The sequence below is a fragment of the Agelaius tricolor genome, unplaced genomic scaffold (genome assembly GCF_023055355.1).
Source record: "Agelaius tricolor isolate 1412-34295 unplaced genomic scaffold, bAgeTri1.0.p SCAF_6, whole genome shotgun sequence".
NCBI lineage: Eukaryota > Metazoa > Chordata > Aves > Passeriformes > Icteridae > Agelaius > Agelaius tricolor.
This window is the reverse complement of record NW_027269266.1, coordinates 47,712,400-47,732,103: the sequence shown is the minus strand read 5'-3', so window position 1 is coordinate 47,732,103 and position 19,704 is coordinate 47,712,400. Positions and strand designations below refer to the sequence as shown.

The 19,704-nt window shown below is 35.8% G+C and overlaps 1 protein-coding gene across 33 annotated transcripts in view; it reads right to left on the bottom strand.

The window, feature by feature from the left end:
• Positions 1–19,704, bottom strand: part of CLASP2 (cytoplasmic linker associated protein 2) — a 145,970-nt gene that overhangs the window by 30,572 nt on the left and 95,694 nt on the right. For 8 of the 33 annotated variants that reach the window (XM_071429705.1, XM_071429702.1, XM_071429709.1 and 5 more), the window contains 11 exons: positions 17,802–17,819; positions 15,777–15,878; positions 15,614–15,640; positions 12,674–12,700; positions 10,572–10,742; positions 9,554–9,661; positions 5,797–5,859; positions 5,019–5,125; positions 1,675–1,698; positions 973–1,217; positions 352–415 (listed from right to left, as the gene is read on the bottom strand). In XM_071429705.1, coding sequence (XP_071285806.1) covers positions 352–415; positions 973–1,217; positions 1,675–1,698; positions 5,019–5,125; positions 5,797–5,859; positions 9,554–9,661; positions 10,572–10,742; positions 12,674–12,700; positions 15,614–15,640; positions 15,777–15,878; positions 17,802–17,819 — 956 coding nt within the window. The remainder of the gene's footprint in view (positions 1–351; positions 416–972; positions 1,218–1,674; positions 1,699–5,018; positions 5,126–5,796; positions 5,860–9,553; positions 9,662–10,571; positions 10,743–12,673; positions 12,701–15,613; positions 15,641–15,776; positions 15,879–17,801; positions 17,820–19,704) is intronic. The other 25 variants (XM_071429715.1, XM_071429710.1, XM_071429718.1 and 22 more) reach the window with 8 other exon arrangements.

Here is a 19,704-nt window from a genome sequence, read left to right as displayed (position 1 = left end):
TACTGCTGAGCCTTTTCTTCTCATTGAGAGAAAACCTATACTTGTGTTGAAGTGGCCTCTGTAAACGACAACTTCTTAAAAACACAGATTTTCAGCACAAACTCCTGAACTACATGAATGCATTTTATATGACATTGACTTCCGCTTTATTTCCATGATCCTGCAGAAAAAGGGTGGAAAATTATCTTGTTCAAAATTCCAAATTAAGTTAATTGAAATCTGATACCACTAACTACTTTTGCTTGGGAAATATTACATATGCAAATATCACTGACATAATTTACCATAACTGCCTTTCTTTTAATTTATGTTTTCAGAAATTTATTGAAAATAAGAAAAACCTACACATACCTTACTGTGAGGATCAGCAAACATTCTTGTGAAGATCTCACACAATCTTTTCAACTCAACACGACTGTCAAAATGACAACAATACATTAGTCAACTCCCCTGCTATTTTCTGCTAGAACACTAATGCATAGCAATCAGTGAAATCACTAGTAAATCTTGAATCAAGTAATCTAGTAAATTAGGTTTTATTTGAGACATGGATAAAAATGTAATAAATTTCATCTAAAATGAGACTCCAAACCTCTTCAAATGTCTCTTTTAAACTGTCTCATTTATTATACCATATTTTTGTAACAGCGCAGATACTGAAAAAGGTGTTCTTAGTAGTGAGTAGTAAACTATTTCTTCTGAATAAATATCCCCAAAATTATGGTAATAATAAAAAAAGGCCTTCTACTGATAGTAGATGGAAGCATCTTATGAACCCTCTGTATGGTAATAATTCTCTATTTGGAATTCCCCACATCCACTAGTATATAAACATACACTAGTAGCCAGAAGTGAGAAAAGCTTCCTTGTTCCTTCTCCTATCTTACTCTCAAAGACACACCCTGCCTTCCCTCCCCGCTGCCTCCCACCAACACTGAAACAAGATGTTTCTCTATTGAGATGCTGTCCTACCTTAGAGTTCTCTGGTTCTTTAGTAAGTTCTGCAGGCCTAGAAGGCCTTCTTTCCTCTCTGACCAGTTGGTGCTGGCACAGCGGTTCAGGACCTCAGCCACATCTTCTGTCTGCCTCATGTAGGTTGGGATGCTCCCGTTCCTGGAGCTGTAGGACCTTTCTGAACAGGCACTTGATGCATCACTGTTGGCATCATCATCTGAGTACATCCCGTACGATTCGTATCTTCTTCGCACGGGCTTCTTCTATTGTACAGAGACAGCCCAGATCAGCACTGATTCTCAAAGGGATCATACAACATACCCATAGTGGGTCATAAGACCAACAGTTTGAATAACTGGTGTAACCCCTACTCCCTGCAGTGACAAATGGCTCCAACCATTCAGCAGGTCAAACCAAGTTAATGAAAATATTTTGAAGTATGGCTTACATAATATTCCAAACATAAACCCAAAGCAAATGCAGAGAAGACATACGTTTGAGGAAATATTTAACTTTAGTTCTTTTTCAAGAACCCATAAAATTGCATAATGGGGTGACAAAAGACTGTTGCAAGTTAGTTATTTCACTTCATAGCTTTATATACATTACAGAATTTAAGAATCAGAGGTCTACACAAATTTTGACATTTTAGCTAATTTTGTATCAAACATGTTAATATCAAAATATTAAACTATTAAAGAAGAAAAATAGTTTCTATACCTTAGTCCGTATGTCTCCTAAGAGCTGTTAGCAGTAAATTATCAAAAAGAAACAGAAATTGAGAACAGGAAGGTAAGGCATAGCAGCACTGTGAGTAATAAACTTCCTGCCACTGGACAATATATAGTCTTACTGTAAATTTTGTTCTTAGCTCTCTGTGTCTGATTAGCACATTGTCAAGATGTAGTCTGCTAAGTTTCCATTTCCAGTAAAATATTACATATCATGGGCAGGTTGGTCACAAAGACTTCTCTGTCAAAATCTTTGTGTCTTATGTGGTGATATTTGAGCATGAACACATTAACTTAACACATGCAGTCAATTTTTACTTTATAATCAACTTTAAGTTAAGGACCAAACCTTGATTTGAACTATTCAGTATCTAAATTTTGTCATTGCAATAATAAGAGTCAATGTTCTACAAAAAAACAAGCCAACAAAACAAAACACAACATACCAAAGATCAGAAGGGGGAAAGAAAAGCTATTTATCCTAAAATGAAAAAAAACCCCACACCTCTGCAAAACAGCTCTTGCCATTCAAACTCTGGAGCTGAAGTCAGCATTTAAAAACTCAGTTTCATTACATACTCAAAGAAGCAGTAGTATAAGTGATCATTTTCCCCTTAATTACCACTGCCATTTGCACAAGGCTCTCATTTTTAACCATGGAATAACTTAAAGGATATCACAATACTAATCACAAACTAATCAATACAACAGGTAAGAAGCAGGCTTATTGTCAACAGAATGAGCATACATACATGTGCAAGAGAATAACTGAAGGGAAAAATCACAGAGATGTTAAGTGTTTTGGAAAAGAGACACCATAAGGCAAAAATAAAAAAAACTTTTCAGTACATGAATCTGAAATGCCAAGGATGGTACTAAAGTAAAAGACAAAAATATGGAATGATTTCCATTATTGCTGCATTTTATATAGCAATATTCAAAAGAGATCTTAGGCAGAAGACTGACACCTCTTTGGCTTCACCACCACTAAAACTGGCCAAGTATTTTTCATAAAACAAAAAAGAGTAACACAACCTGGAATATTTTTGAATTTATATTACATATGACAGGACTCTACATTCTACCTTTTAAAAATACCACTATGAGTGTGAATCTTCAGTCTATGGTAAAACAATAAGAGTGTTTATTACCAGACTTCCATTTACATGGAGCCATTTGTACAGGACAACCTGTACCATTTAGAACATGGCAAGGAACCAGGCATGCAAGTGCTACAATAATAAAATTATGCTCCTCTTGATCCTTCTTTGTAATGTCACACTCTAGTTACAATATACTAACTCATTTTCTTCTAAGATTTCTAGCAGCATCATTTCTCTGAAGAAGCTTTATTGCTTCAACAAAGCAGGACATATTAAAGCCTCATGAGCAGTCATTGGAAACATGATTTTCTCCTCAAGTTCTATTCTTACTAGATAATTTGCCCAGCAAATTTGAAAACTAGGAGGCTGCTAAAAGTACTGAAGATACTCTTTGTGATGCACTTGTGTGGAAAGGACAATAGCACATGCTTTCCAGTTATAGCCAGAAAATTTCCATGTTCCATAGATTGTTTTTCTATTGTTCCCTATTCCAAAATCCAGACTGAATTCCAGTTTACAAACCAGCATTAATGCTGAAAACTTTTAGCAAGTTCGTAATAACAGAAAGGGGAAAATGCACTCAACTTCACCATGACTTCTTATGCAAGATTTCACAGATATTCTGATCTGTACGCCAGTGAAGGTACACAAATTTTAAACTAATATGTCAAGAAAGAAGTATTAACTAAGAAAGCAATAAATAGTCATACTAAGAATATGACAGTGTTCTTCAGAATTTGAAATTTTGTTCCTCTCTATTGAGTTATATCTGACTGTAATTTAGAGTCTAATTTGTAGTTTTCTACTAACTTTAAAAATAACAGTTTTTCTTAAACAAGAGAAATAACCATTCCTTTAAAGCATTCTGGTAACTAGAAAACAGATACTTACAAGTATTTAATGAGATGCAAATAGCATACAATAATTGATAAAAATGTATCTGATTCATAGCATCAGGACTTTAACCGAGGATTTCAGCTTGCTGATGTAAGTATCAGAACAGCAAAATACATCATAGTGTTCAGTTTGGCTTACAGGGGCAGGAAGGCAGAGGAGCCACAGCCACCTTTTTAAAGAACAATACAGCTTAAGAAAGAGAATAACTGGTTTTAACTTAGTGTAACATTTTGAAAACAAAGGAAAACAAAAACTAAACTTATGAGGTGCTACCTGCTGTGCTGGTTTTGGCTGAGCTAATTTTTCCTGACAGTGGCTGGTGTGGGGCTGTGTTCTGGATTTGTGCTGAACACGTTTGATAATATAGAGAGGTTTCCTCATTGCTGAGCAGGGCTCACATGAAGCCGAGACCTTTTCTGCTTTTCCTACTGCCACGCTGGCCAGGAAGCTGGGGGTGGGAATGGGAGAGTGGGAGGAGACACAGCCAGGACAGGTGACCCAAACTGACCAGAGGGACATTCCAGACCATGTGACATCATGCTCAGTATATAAAGTGGGGGGAAGAAGGAGGAAGAGGGGGATGTTTGGAGTGATGGTGTTTGTCTTTCCAAGTCATTGCTACATGTGATGGGGCCCTGCTCTGCTGGAGATGGCTGAACACCTGCCTGCTCATGGGAAGCGCTGAAACAATTTCTTGTTTGGCTCTGCCTGGGTGCATGGGTTTTGCTTTCCATATTAAAGTGTTTTTATCTCAAGCCACAAGTTTTCTGGCTTTTACCCTCCTGATTTCTGGCTTTTACCCTCCTTTTACCCTGTGGCACCAGTAGTGGGGGAGAGAGAGAGTGGCTGTGTGGGGCTTGGCTGCCCAGCCATCATTTTCTCTCTTCAGCATCCAATTTCACCTGCTGTCAGAGCGAAAAACTTTAAATGGCACCCAGGCTTCTGGTAAGCAGAGGGCTTTGGCTGTCATCATTCCTAGCTCTAACAAACCTTCAACCTATCCTGAAGTTTTTCTGGCTGTTGTGAGAAACTGCTGGTTAGTTCTGCCCGCTCAAGTGGCTCCTTAGGCCACTCCAACACAACAGTCCAAGACTGTTTCCTATCTGCCATGAAAAAAAGCACGCTTCTCAAAAGTTAAAGTTGTTTTTTTTTCCTGTAGGGAATAAAAATTCTAATACTTGCAGTTCCACCAACTCAGTTTATCTTTTTTTTTTTTCCCCGCCCCCGAGAAGCCAATAAAACAGTAATTTACAAGTTCTTCTGCATGCTAATGTACAGGAACCAAACACTTGAAGAGCCTGTAACCTACACAAGGTAAGTGTGTGATTCTTACCAAAGCATCTGCTACTGCCTCTTCCACGTCAGAACCTGTGTTCAGGACTCGCATAGCACTGACTGATGACGATAATCTACTCGACTGACTAATTCCAAAGCCAGTACCTGTTACAACAACAAAAAGAAATACAAAGAATTCCATCAGAATAGAAAGCTGGGATGTAAATAGCACATTCACTTATAAAAACCCAAGTAGAAGAAAAGCATTTGCTTAGCATTTTTAGTATGTTATGTAGTGGATAAAATAACCATTTCCATTCTGAAGTCTTTAGTGGTACAGACAAAATAAGAATTCAAGTAAAAAGCCAGTCACCTACAAACGTTCTGTTCCAATGTCACATGGAAAAATCCCTATAAAACAATGGTTTTATTTGAAAGAAGTTTTGCTTTTTCAAAAATTAATGTCTTCTTCATTTTGGGTTTTTGTTTTCATTTAGAAAGAAAGCAAATACAATAGGAAGGCTATTGAGACTGTTGATTAGAAAACTACATGCATAAAGAATGCTCTACAAATACTAAAAAAATAAAAAACTAAAAAAAGTTTTTCTGCAAGTAAAAAAAATGTTGTTAAGGAAAAAAAGGATTAACGTTGGACAATGAGGGTGGAGACAACATCTAGCAACATAAACACATCTATCTGGATTATTAAAACCACAAAACTCAAATTAATATAAATAATGCTTTCTAAAACTGAACTATGAGAATAACCAAGTGGGTGGGAAAAAAAAAATCCAGGATGACTGCACAGATGACAGCAAAGGGTACTCATCCTTCACCTGTGGCCCCATAAGCATCAGGAGCGTAGAGGGCACCAGTGGATCTGGAGTGATGTCTGGAAGCTGCAATAACAGGATTAAATAAACCCTATCTATGACCATGGAATCAAAGTGCTGCAATAGCTGCTCAGGCGAACAAGAGAGTATTTATCAAAAAGATTCAGCTTAAGCACAAGAAACTGAATATTAAACAGAAGCAAAAATCTTCAGAGTAGTTCTTTGATTATACCAAATATGATTATATAGGTTTATGTACACTGGACATTTCATGCATAATTTTTTTTTTAATTTACAAGATTAAGAGCAGGGTAAAAGCAAGTACGTTTAAGTTCAAAGAAGAAAAGGTGCACAGACACACATGCACACACTCACACACAAACAGAATCATCAGAAACAGCTAAAAAGGTATCAGTCCACTGACACTGGTCTTGCACTGTGGACTTAACTAAATTCTGTGTGCTCCAGTCAGAGCCAGAGCTCACATATCAAACAATATCTGCAAAAAGTGCCTCCTGCACGAACCTGCTGTGCTGGCAGCTGACAATTTGTACACACTTGAATTCTTGCCTATGTTGCAGACAACTCAACCTCAGTAAAAACTCACCACTATGAAAATGAAGTTAAAAATACCCAATTATAATTAAAAGTTTAACATAAGCCAACCAATGCAATTAATAATTCATGTACTTACTATTTTATTTAAATGAACAAAATGTGAAGCTGAAACACATGTTAGTAACTACAACTCATTAAGATTCTTTAAAATTATGGCAACTGGAAACTGGAGATCCTTAAGGATTTCTGAATGAAACTGAGTACCCCACTCCTTATGGCACTTGTATAAAACTGCTTTTTTAGTGATTCACAAGAAGCTGACTCACCATTGCTAGTATTTTCTTTCTTAAAAAAAGCAATTTTTAAATTAAATGTGTTTTTATACAATTCAACTTCTTTCTTCAGCTCACTTAAGTTAGAATTTTATTGCCACATAAATGACAATTTAAACTTGAACCCGACTGTCCACCCACAGAGGCAAAACTCCTAGATAAAATCTTACAATTTAATAAATAACTGTAAAAGCACATATCTTACTCCTTCTGGATATATAAAGTAGCACAAACAGGCAAATCAAATTAATCATCCTTTTCTCTGATTAGCAAAGACCATTCAAAAGTCTGATTTGCATCACGTACAGGTGAACCATGGATCAAACAACATTTTGGGGAGGACCTTTTAACCTGAGTGCACCTCCACAATGATCCTAAGCCCTGTAAAGATCCCAGAAACAACACTGTGTCTTTCCACATTAAGTTCTCCACTCCTTAGATAAGGTACAGTGATGTACTTTATTTCTAACTAATCCTACATGAAGATGTTTGGCTAGGGCATTTTAGTTTGAATTAATGCTTCATGGAATGCTTGGTTCTTCAGAAAGTGCATCTCAGCATGGAAAAGGAGACAGGACTGAGGATGTCACAACAGACATCACAGCTGACAGCTCTTTAAATACAAGCATTAATGGGATAAACCTTCCCCTTACTTTCCATCAATGAATGCTGAAAATTACAGGTTCAACTGAAAACTAAAAATTCAAACTTCAGGCAAGAAACTTGAAATTACTCCTGTCCCTACATACATTTGAAATATGCTGGACAAGTTTTTAAGACGGTGAAAAAAGCCACTATATATAGGGTGAAACATACCTCATTCCAAAACTTATTTTCAAGAATATTCTTTGTACCCCTCAAACTGCAGAAATTGTCAAGTATTTACTTTTGCTGTTGCATTTTTTTAAAGTATGAATCAAAGTAAGACTTCAAATGGACTCACACTAAGATGAAATGAACGATTTCTTAGCTAAAATATGGACATTATACTAGTCTGATATTTAATACTGACTATATTTAACAAAAGTAGACACTTCTATATAAATTACAAATTGCTTCCTTCTTAATGGCTCTTATCTCCCAGTTTATAACATTATACTGAGATGTGAGATTACATAAACACTTCATACCAATGTATACAGTGAAGCAATTATGCAGCATTTAGGTCATTTTATACCCTAAAGGGGGATAAAATCCATTCTATTTCATTTGTGTTCGTAAGCAAAAATTTCTGTGCTGACAATGAGAGGCAATACAAGTTAGATTCCCCTATTCATCCCCATGGCAAACTGCCTCTAGATACACAGAGCTGAATTTGCCTTATTTCATCTTTCACTTGTACCAACAAAACAATTAATGACATTTTAAATCATTCAAATAAAAAGCCATACTAAAAGAAATCTTCATTTATTCCCATTCCCAGTATAATTTCCTTTTTTTTTTTTAACCAAGGCTGGATTCCTATACATATTACTTTGTATTCTCTGTGCTACCAGACAATTCCACTTATTTCACTAGTACTTGTTTTGATATCTAAATTATAAAACTGAACTACATAAATAAGAATAAAGCCTCCAGTGGCATCTATGCCAAATATCTCATGCTATTGCCTAATACAGACTTCTTAAGATAGCAAGCATCCAACCAATTACAAAATGTAAATCTGGTCTTGCATGCATGTAATTCAAATCAAGCTGTAATGCTGCAAAAGAAGCACCAAGAGTTCTGGAAAACACCTTTGTTTTTAAAAGAATAGAAGGTACGTATGTACTTCAATACAATCTCCCAGCTGTGTTTTAGAAAAAAAATACAGGTTTCCTAATGGACCCTGTGAAACATCTACTGTTAGTATCATTTCCCAATTAAACAGCATCTGGGCAAACTAGCATTAGTTACTGAAACAGCTTTCACTCAATTTATCTGTACTCTCCCAATAAAACCATGGCTGGCAGGAAGCCCTCTAACAGACCACAACATATGTCCAGTGCTAATTAGGAATACAGTAGGGTGCCTCAATTTGAGATAGAAACCAGAGATTTACTATTTTCAGACTATATTTAAACGCTACTATTATGAAGTCCTTAACTGTAAGCTACACTGAACAAAGCAAATAAGAAGGATATATACTGAAGATTATTTCAGACAAAGGTAACACCAAAAAGAGATCTGTTTCAGATTCAATTGCACAGAGTTTAATATTACCAAACAAGCAAAACAAAAACGCAATCAACAAACCCAATATGTAAAAGCACTTTAAGCAAGATTTACTATCAACTTTGTATTAACCTTGCCAAAGATACATGGAGATGGAGAAGGAGATGAAAACCTTCCCTAATCCTTAACCAACATGTTAAGGAAATAATGAACTAATATCCTTATGCCTCATTAATATCTCAGAAACAGACTGATAATCTTGCAAAACCTTGCAATTTGTGTTAGATGAATAAGCTGCTGACTATAGCTGAAGGGACATAATTAAGTGTATTTTCTCCTTGCACACTAAAATAATTCATTGACTAGGCAGAAAATTTTGAGCAAAAGCTGACCCTGCACTCAAGTACCCAAGCAATGAAAAGAGAAACATGCAATTTCAAAAAAATATCCAAAACCAGGAGCACCTTTTCAAAATGGCATCTGGACACTGCGCATCACAAACCTTTCTAGACTTGGTACTTCCAACTGAGCCTAGCAAAGCCTGTATTTTCCCTGTGTGCAGTCCATTCACACACTGCTCAGTCCTCCATGGGGGTAAGTGGGGGAGAGCCAAAGGAAGGGAGAAGCCGGTGACCAGCTAGAAGCTAAAGGCAGGAGGCACGGATTCGTTAGGCAGGGCAGGGACAGCCATGCACGACAAGGCTCCGAGTACTTACCCAGGGGCGGGAAAGAGCGGACAGGGCTCGTGTCCCTGCTACTTTCACGGCTGGCCTCCCTGCTGCAGCCCTGACTCACACTAGGCCGAGGAATGCGGCTGCCTCGCGCTAGTATGATTCAGGGTGCAGGCAAACAGCGGCACAAAGGGAGAAGACATAAGAAAAGTTGCAGTTTTAATGCAATTCTGTTCCGCAGTAAGATCAAAGACGCGTTTCTAAGAAAAGACATTGATGATTATGTCGCATTTTAAGTCATAACCTTTTTTACAGACTTTCTTGATTGTGCTGGGTTAGTCTAAGTGTAGTCAGCTCAATGAAATTATATTTTTGCACAGCTTAAAATGGAAATTTACTAACTCTTCACAGAATGGTTGAAAGACCCGTTGGAAAGGATGGAGAAAAAATGAACAACATTGAGTAATGATTCAGAGTTTGTGCTCAAGATGAAGTTAATCAACAGTAGCACCAATGGAAAACTCCACAGCTTTATAAAGAAGGAAAATAAAATTATGCAGCTAAAATAAAAATCAACAATACAAAGGAAGAAGCATCAATACCATTAAAATCAACAGATGTGTTTCAATAACATTGTTTGCAATAAAGAGTAATTGGATTATTCTGAGGCTGAAGACATGTAACCTTCATTTTAGCATCACAGCATTTACACATGTATGCACACACACACACGGAAGACATGAAGTAATGAAGAACATATTTCCAAAATGGTATTACACTTTCATTCAAAGGATATGGACACTTTGGGTGTGAAGTGAAAAAAAGAGAAGGAAGAAAGGAGGTGAGGAAAAGAACAACTACAACATTCTGACAAGAAAAACCTCAAATTTTAGCTTGAGTTTAAAACTGTCTTGTGTATCGAAAACTAGTCTCAGAAAACAGCCACATTCTGGGATGTATTCTATTTTTTTCATCCACCTATAATTAAACAGCAGCTGTAGATATCCAGCACTTAAAGTAAGAATGGCTATAAAGAAACCAAGAGTTATTTGGTGACTCTTACCTACTGACAACCTAGAAGGACTAGCTTCTCTACTGCATCCCTGACTTCGTGGGATTTTGCTCCGTTTTTGTGCAGCTGCAGGATTCACCAACACTCTCTGAACTCCTGTGTTCATAGTGGAAAGTGTGGTTGTTGTCAAAACTCTTCCAGGAGACCCAGATCTACTGCCAGCTGAAGGTAGAATGAATAAATATTAGCAACACCACAGTGGACAAACAACCATGGTTAAAAAGAAAATAATACCTGAAGTTAGTAGGAAGGTGGTGGCAGACTGAAATGATCAGGAAAAACTTACAAGGTAAAAACATGAAATAGAATGCCTTGGTCCGAGTTCTTACAGTACTGCATACAAGGAAGTTAAAATTATCGATGCAAGGAAGCACTTGACATGGTATTTAGCACTACATGAGCTCAAGAAACCACAATTATTATTTCTGGACTTTGTCAAGAGTTCCACGGTCCCTAAAATGAATGTGTTTTTTTTTTTTAAGCTATGTGCTCTCACTAACCACATTTTCTATTAAAAAAGAAAAGCAAACAAACAAACCTGTTAGAAAGCTAAAGGGAGAAATTTTGAACTAGGATTTCATAACTATCCCAGCTCTTCCAATGCAACCAGAGTTAGAGTTAATTAATGTGATTTTCCTAATATTTGAAATCTTCTCCCTTGCTTTTAAATGCATGGTGTCTTCAAGGACTATTCTGACATTAAATAAAATATGACAGAAGACAGATTACTCATGCACATTTCTGTGGAGGTTACCCCACAAATTACAGAAAATCTTCAATTAGTTCTAAACAAGCTAAAAAATTGACTAGGATATATTTAAGTGTCTTAAATTTCTGTTAATTAAAACCATATAGTACAAAGTACTACAGATGTTCCAGGTACAGTATCACTACCAGAAAAGGTGGTCACTTATCTTTAATTTTGATATTTCAGTTACAGAACATTTAAGTTCTAAGTTTTTAGCAAAGAATTAATTTTTCCCTAGCTGTAACTAATTTATATCACCAGCTGATATTAATATGTTGTTTCCAGCTGTACAATTCAAGAAATATGACCAAATAAAAAGCAAACCAGAATTTCAATCAAAGATTAATTACATACAAATTTGAACCCTTCATTAATCTTTAAAATACAATCAGGTAACTGTATGACCACAGTGATGCTATCAGATTTACAGACAACATGCAACTTTTCAAGTGAATTTCATGGGTTACTTCTTATGAGACATGTGGAAAAAAAGATACAAGTTGACTAAAGCTTGACTATATGGAACAAAACCAAAATCCCAAACAAAGTAAAACATATGCTGGGTGGAAGAGAGAAATCTAAAAAATGTACCATGCATGTACTTTCAGATTCATTGTTTGAATTCAAACTTGAAATGATTATTTAGCAAAATCCTTTTTCCAGACTATGGGCCTATTCAGCAGAAATGATAAATAAAGTATTATGCAGCCTGGAAAAAAACAAGCACAACTTCTATAGCAACCAAAGAATAAACAAGCCTATAAAACTGCTGTTAAGTGCAAAAATTAAGGGTTTGACAGTTTCTTCATATCAGGGTATTTCAACTTAGACCTGATATTACTATGCCGTATTCCTGTTTTGTAACTCTTTAAACAGTAAAAATATTGTTGAAGGTTTCACTGTGGTGCAGACTTATTTTCTTCAATAGGTCAGAAATCTAAAAAAACTTACTCTTCTCAGAATATCCAGAAGAAATGCAACCACTTGTTCTAATACTTTATTTAATCTTTCTATAGTCAGACCTGCAAAGTGTACCACTGCAGTGTAAACTAACTGAATGCAGCTACAGAGCCTGAAAACAGCAGCACTGGCACACTCTTGTCACTATTACCACTACCAGCAGATCTAGGTGAGCTGAACGATGAAAGAAAGATTACTAAGGCACTACCCCAAAATGACAAACCCTTCCCATCTCTCCTTTCTACATAAGGATCGCACCCAATTAATTTACGCGCAGCATATGGAAAAAAGCCAGCCAGAATTTCTGCTGAATAGGATCCTTAAATGAGGTATGTCAAACAGGTGATCAAACAATGATGTGTACACAAATTCTGTAGACTCTTACCACCAATGGGGTTAGCAGACTGTGATCCTGAACAAGTGTAAAGGCAGGATTAGGGTAGGGATTTATAATCCATGAAGAGGGAGGGAGCAGAGCAGATTAAAAAATGAATGGCAAATGGAAATAAGAAAGCTTTAGTCATTTCACACAGGAAAAAAAGCCACAAGGGGGTTATGCTAAAGCAGTGCTATTAAGTAGCTTCCACAATTGAAGAATTAAACTCAGATGCTATGTACAAAGCAGATGAAGCAAAGCTGCACAAGCAAATTACAATTCTTCAGCTTTCTAATCAACAACTCAACACTGAAGAATTAAATTTCAATTAAGCATGAACCTGTAGCCTGGATATTACTTGAAAAGAATATTACATTGCCAAAAAGGCTCAAGAAGTTCAACAGCTGAACAAAAATTACACACGAGATCAAAACTTTGTTTTTGAGACACAACAGTAAAGGAACTGAGCTGCAGGTGCGGTGGATGACCAAAACAAAAAAACCAAATTCACAATGGTATAACTGAAAAGACTTGCATAGAATTCTTTGTTTTCCTCTTTTAAAGTAATCTTGAATACAAAAGGAAGAATTTGTTTCCATTCAGAAATTCTCTGAATGTCAACTGTAAAGCAATTTTAGCAGACCCTGTTAAATTACCCGACAACCAAACTGGAAAGAAGAGGAAAAAAATGTAACCATTTTTTTCCATAGGGAAGAATAAAATAATGAGGCATTTACTTTATGCTAATTTAAAAATAGAAGAATAAAGGGCTTTTAAAACCCTAATAAATGTTTTTTTGTAAAAGCATTCAAATTTGCAAGTCTTTCATAAAATGATTTTTGAACAAAAGATAGCTGCAACCCAAAAATTAACAAAAGCATCTGTGCTAGAGTGGTTTAAAAAAAAAAAAAAAAAGCTTAAATCTAGTATGCAGCTATTCTCTCATTATATAAGCTGGGGAACTAAAACAATCCCCTGTATGGAAACATTAAGCATCACGCTTCACACAATGCTGTGAAAATTTTCAGTCACATAAAGAAGCATCACCCAAATAGCTGGCATACAGTGCCTGAGAATTCTCCTTTGCCTGTCCATTTGTATTTGCCCTGTTTATCTTCCTTAAAACATCTCAGAATTCTTGTTCTCCCCCACTGACAGGTTATAATGAGCTATTTGAAGCAATCAGTTCTGAACAGAAGTAGTAATAAAAGGCTGTAAAGATGCATTCATGCATTTAATTTTCACACATCATCACATATACTCAGATCTAGTTATCTCAATTTATCTCTTTAGACATTAATACTGTGTAAAAATGTATTTACAAAACCAACCCTGTCATTATTAGTAGAAAAACTGGAAAGGCCTAATTCTGCTTCTCTGGATATACATTTATTTAATGTTATATGACAGTGATCATCACTAAAGTATTATATTGCTACCTAAATTTATCCCCTTCCCCAGACATTTATCAAACATCTTTTTAACAAATTTACCAAATCTATTCAAAATGCAAAAGTATTTTCAAAAAACTTAATTCCAAACTTCCCTAATACTAATGAAAAACTTGTTACAGACTCTGCTTATAGCTTTTCATAGAAGGGAAAAAGGGATTAGAAGGAACTTTACCTTCCTTCCCTCTTAAATTATTCACATATTCTTTGTTTATGGTACAGTGTTGCAATCTGTAAAACAAGTTTTGCAGAACTTTTGTCCCAACGACTCATTTGAAGGCTCTCATTTCACCAACATTTCTGGGACTAGAGTATTGTCAAAGCCCTTAAGGGAACTTCTTCTACTGAATTTTAGTAGTAGTAGTAGAATTTTAGTAGTAACTCCACTGAATTTTTAGTATGCTACATTTATCTGATCACATTGTTTGAAAGTGTTATTTCAGAAAACCTGCATACACTAGATCAGGTTTGATCCAACTGTACTTGTTGGGAAATTAAATTATGGCAAGTACTCTAACAGGAAAAAAACAGTTACTACCTGCTTTTTTAACTTGTAAAATCATTCTATTTACAACAGATGCAGTCATTGCTATGAAGATAAATGCTTCTGTCATTAAACAAATTATTAAAGGGTTTTATTAAAGAAAGTGGGTATGGTTAATGATAGCAAAATAACTGTACTGAAAATTTTAAACCTGGCAAAATTTACTGATTTGACAATTTATACAAGTGGGAAGTTAATTTTAATTTTATTGTGCATCTGTCTTCTTTTCATTAATTTAGTTGCATTTCACTTAATCAGACAAAGATAAGAATCTGAAAATGCTACAGAGCTTAGTCAGAAAATGTCTGTTGGAGACATCAGATGTGTGGACGAATTGCTGTAGGTCAGCCAGAGCCAAGAGTGTGAGGTAATCAGGTCTTTTTAATTAATGACCAAGTGCTTTGCTACATCTGCAGTGGTTACTAAACACACACAGAAAATTACTGTGGATTAGCTGACACATATTAAATTGCTTGTTTTAACCCTTTGACTCAAGACAAGCTCAGTAACTGATTGTAACGTGAGGGGTTAGTATTTTTCCTTCAAAGAGTTAAGTAAAGGCAAGAGCTGAAACACAAAAAAAGGAGTTTGTACCCAAGAGCTACAGCAGTGCTTAGCCTAAAGAAAATGGGCATTTCTAGCTAAAATAAGACTATTTTAAAAATGGAAAATTAGGTCTCTCAGGTAACAATGAGGACACCATTCAGCCTACCCATTCTTCTCTATTACTAGTCCACGTTTATGGCCTTTCATGTTGGGGAAGTCAGAAAAGGGGGGAAAAGAATGTTGAGAAGTTATAATTGAAGACAGAATTTAAGGATAGATTTCACTTCCTGCTACACTATCTAATTTAATTGGCAAACTAAGACCTAACATAGTATTTTGTCCAGAGAAAAACAACATGAATCAGAAAAGCATGCAAATACCACTGACCCAAAACACTGAAAAAAATACCTTCATTTTGGTCTGGCGATGATGAACCTAAGGCACAGAACAACAACTCAGTATGTAGCTTTTTTTTTTTAAATTAACTTTGACTGTAGCCATTGGTCAATGAATATATGCTTAAGAATTTGGCCTCTTTATCAAGTATAACTGATAAACAGAAAATACATACGCTGAGATTGTGACACCACTTTGGTTCTACTCCGTCCTCTGGAATCTGTTTTAGAATTTCCAATACCAACAGAAGGAGTGGAGAGCTTTGATCGTATACGACCTACAAAAGAAAAAGGGCATTAAATCAGTTTTTCACAGTCATGCACAAAGCAGAGCATCAGTAGTATTTACTAATATTTTTAAAGTTTCTGCATATAAAAGAAGCGCAATGTAACTCAACTGGTGACAATTTGCTTGGGATAATTAGTAGAAATTTGAACACCTTGATGAATTTAATAGCTGAGGAAGCAAGATATTTCTCCTCTAATGCTACATGTTTCATCAAACAATTTGCACATTACACCTTCAACACCCTGGACTGGCTAGCTAGTTCTTCCTTCCAACATATATGTGTTGAGCACATTAAAAAAGGGGATGTTTACTCAATACAATGCAATGCAAACGTTGCTGTATCAGGTACAGTCTTCTCATGATTACTTGAGCTTCTAATTCTACTTTTGCTGTCATAAAACTGCAGATTATGAGCTTTCTTCCTAACTTCACTCCTCTTTTTAGAAATCTAAGTAGTAGCTTTTTTATTACTGAAGATTCTACTGTTTTCCTGGCCCCAGTCATACAGACTTCTACAGGATTTCCCAAACCTTCCAGAGCATTTTGCAGACACTAAATACATTCAAGTACTTCTCATGACAACATGATATCAAGAAATACTACTTTCCCCACTAGACAGAAAGGCCAAGCAAGAGACAAATTAAACTAAGTATCTACAAATAAAACAAGATTCACTTTTCCCTAGAATGCCAAATGGCAAATTCTCTTGGGCTTGGTCAAACCCTACTGCATTGCTAGCCATGTTCCTTGTAACATCCAGCATATACAAAGAAATTATAGAAGAAAGGAAGATACCAGTTGTCTGAATTATAGCTATCTGAAAGATCATTCATAAAAGAAAATAGTGGTGTTGTATACTACATTTCCCAAGCCAACCTCTCAAACAGCAGCAAAATGAAATCAAAACCAAACTCATGCTAACCATAATTCTTCTAAGCTGCAAGAACAAACGCCAAAAAGTCTGTACAGGGTAGATCTAGCTCAACAAGCTCAACACTTTTAAACACAGCATGATTAAAATATTTCGTAGACATGCTGAGTCAATATTTGATCTAAAAGAATTAAGTACATAGACTGTTATTTAATTCTAGCCTCTTTAGGCTTTCCACAGCAAAATTTGGACATCAACCAAGTTAATATTATTCATCCAAGTAGAGGGAATAGTCACAGATGAGAGTCTATAAGAAGAGAATCAGGATAAAGGAGGTTATTCACTAAAACAATAGGCTTAGCAAGAACAGTTAGATTAACTAGTCCAAACTCTACTAGTTATCCCCGTGCAATGGCAATTGAGAGCTGTGAGACTGCAAGACATGTAACTGCATTCAGAATTTGGCCCAAAACCTAGGAATACAGAGTGCCACTATTTCAATACTATGTTAAAGTATCACCTGGAACCTGTTTCAGTTTTATCAATGTAAAATAAACCAGTTTGTGTCTGTGAGTTAAATGAACTGTTAACTCATTTGGAGTCTCTACATCCATTCACTAATGGCAGGTTTAAATGCTAATAACAGATAGAAAATTAGCTTCCAAGTCTCACAGAGATGAGTAATAGTAGCACCTGCTTCCCAGAGCATGAACATACTTGATGAAATATTCTGTGACAAGATTTGCTTTAAAAAATGAACGCAAAATTATAAAGCCCCTGTATTTTCACAGTAGAAATGTTAAGCAATGGTACTTAAGACTGCAGATGAGTAATTGAGAATTAAAATAAAAGCAAAAGAATTTTAAAAATAGTATATAATAACCAAGTATTAGATGCATAAGCTGTTAGCCCATAAGCCCATATCTGTTATGAACCTCCACAATGCCCGAGAAACACCAAGTTCTACTTTTAAAGCTCCATTTGTATCAATGAAAATACGAAGCTGAAAATATTAGCTAGTCTAACGAAATAGTTTCTTACCATCTTCAGAAGCTGTTCCTAAACAGAAAAAATAATAAAATACATGATATTCCAAACAATACTATGTCTTTGAATTTTCTTTTTGAGATTAATCTTGGGAATCTTGACAAATTTTATCAAGTCAAGAGAGCTAAAGCTTTTATGTTGCAATTCCATAACTGAACTGAAGTAAAATAATCAAGAAAATATCCATACTACACTGAGAGCAATTTACAAGAGCAAAATGCACATCACTGCCTTTCAAAACACAAAAAGTTCAATAGAAGAAAATTCCATCTATGAGATCAGTCAAAAAATTACATATACAGATCAAAACAGACATTAAAAATACTGTAAAGCAAGCTCTTCTGAAAATATGAAACATACTGTTATACATAACCTCAGAGAAAAACACAGAGACAGTGTTTCCCACACTGGACAGTGATAATTTGACAGGAACTGCCAGCAAGAAGGATTCCTCTGAATTAAGCCTGTGATTACTCTGAAGATACACATGCACAAGATCAAGTCTTGCTCAGAGACATGGAAGGAATATGAGCTTGCTGAAATCAGATCACACTTGGACAAGTATGCTGAGCTTAACAAGGCTTGATTTTTGATAATGTGAGAGTCAGACAAGCCTTTCTCCCATCAGTACCAGGAACTGATGGGACCCTGCTTCATCAGCAGTCCTTCCTCCAAGTTCCTCTGAAACAGATCTTATTACACAATAAAATGCATACTAGTAATGATAAAAATGGGACATGGTCCTAAAAAAAAAATCAAAGGATACTTCCATTTTTATTTTCACTCTCTATCATTTTTGGCCTTTCAAGAGAACGACAATGATGAAATCATTGTGTGTCTTTGGCTAGCCTGAACTCAGTCAGATTTGCTGGGAAACTTTCCTCATGTTACAATATCTTCACAGAGCTATTTTTAAAAACTCCCTCTAAAAAACTAGTTCAGTGTATATTTCAATGCTTCTTCTTCACAAAAATCAGTTACAGTAATATGTAGGTAGGAGTGCCTCTAAGTACCAAGATAAAATTTGCCAGTTTGCAAAAACTCAAAACCAAACAAAAAACCAAACCCCTCAAACCCTGAGCTACCTCTCCAAATCCAACAGTCTTGGAGAGATGGATCCTGGAAGGCAGATCCTATGCAACAACTAAGACTGCCTAAGAGATTCCTAAAAGCTCTTAAAAGGGGTGGTTCTGTTTCTCGTTCCTCTCAGCCTTGTGCTACCACCGGTCTGCATGGCTAAAGGTTCACTGGCAGCTCCAAAAGCTAAATAACAGAGTATTAGTCACTTTTATGACATCAGTTTCATGGAGTTTGTTCACCTACAGTCATCAATAATGGAATATCACATGGTGCTAGCAAAAGAAGAGATAAAAAATACGTGGACAAGGTTAGTGGGCACAGGAAAAATTATTAATTCCTCCTGGTGATGGTTAGATCACAACAGCTGTATCATACAACTACAGCTGGACAGCTGAGCTGTTTTCATTCCATCTTGCAGATCATATCTAGAGATAGCTTCTAGAACAAAACCCCAACCTATTAACTCTGATCAATTGTAAAGCGCTTCCCTTGCTGTTTTAAACAAAAATGTGCAACATATCGTTAGTTGTGACTTCTGGAAAGAACAAAAGAAAAAGCCTACATGGCCCTAAGAAGATTTATTTCTGGTGACAATGTCCAAAGCTAATGATTTGCTATAAATAACAGCTATAAACAAACAGCTATAAATAAAGCCTACTATATGTAGCCTAAGTAAATGTAATGTGGAAATAAGCAATAGAGATTCCACTTTCCTGTAAAAATGCTCCTCATTTTATTAAACTAGTCTTGATATCTTCAGTGCTCAAAACCAGCTCCAATTCTTTCAAGAAGTATCTGTTTTGAAATTATCCAGGAT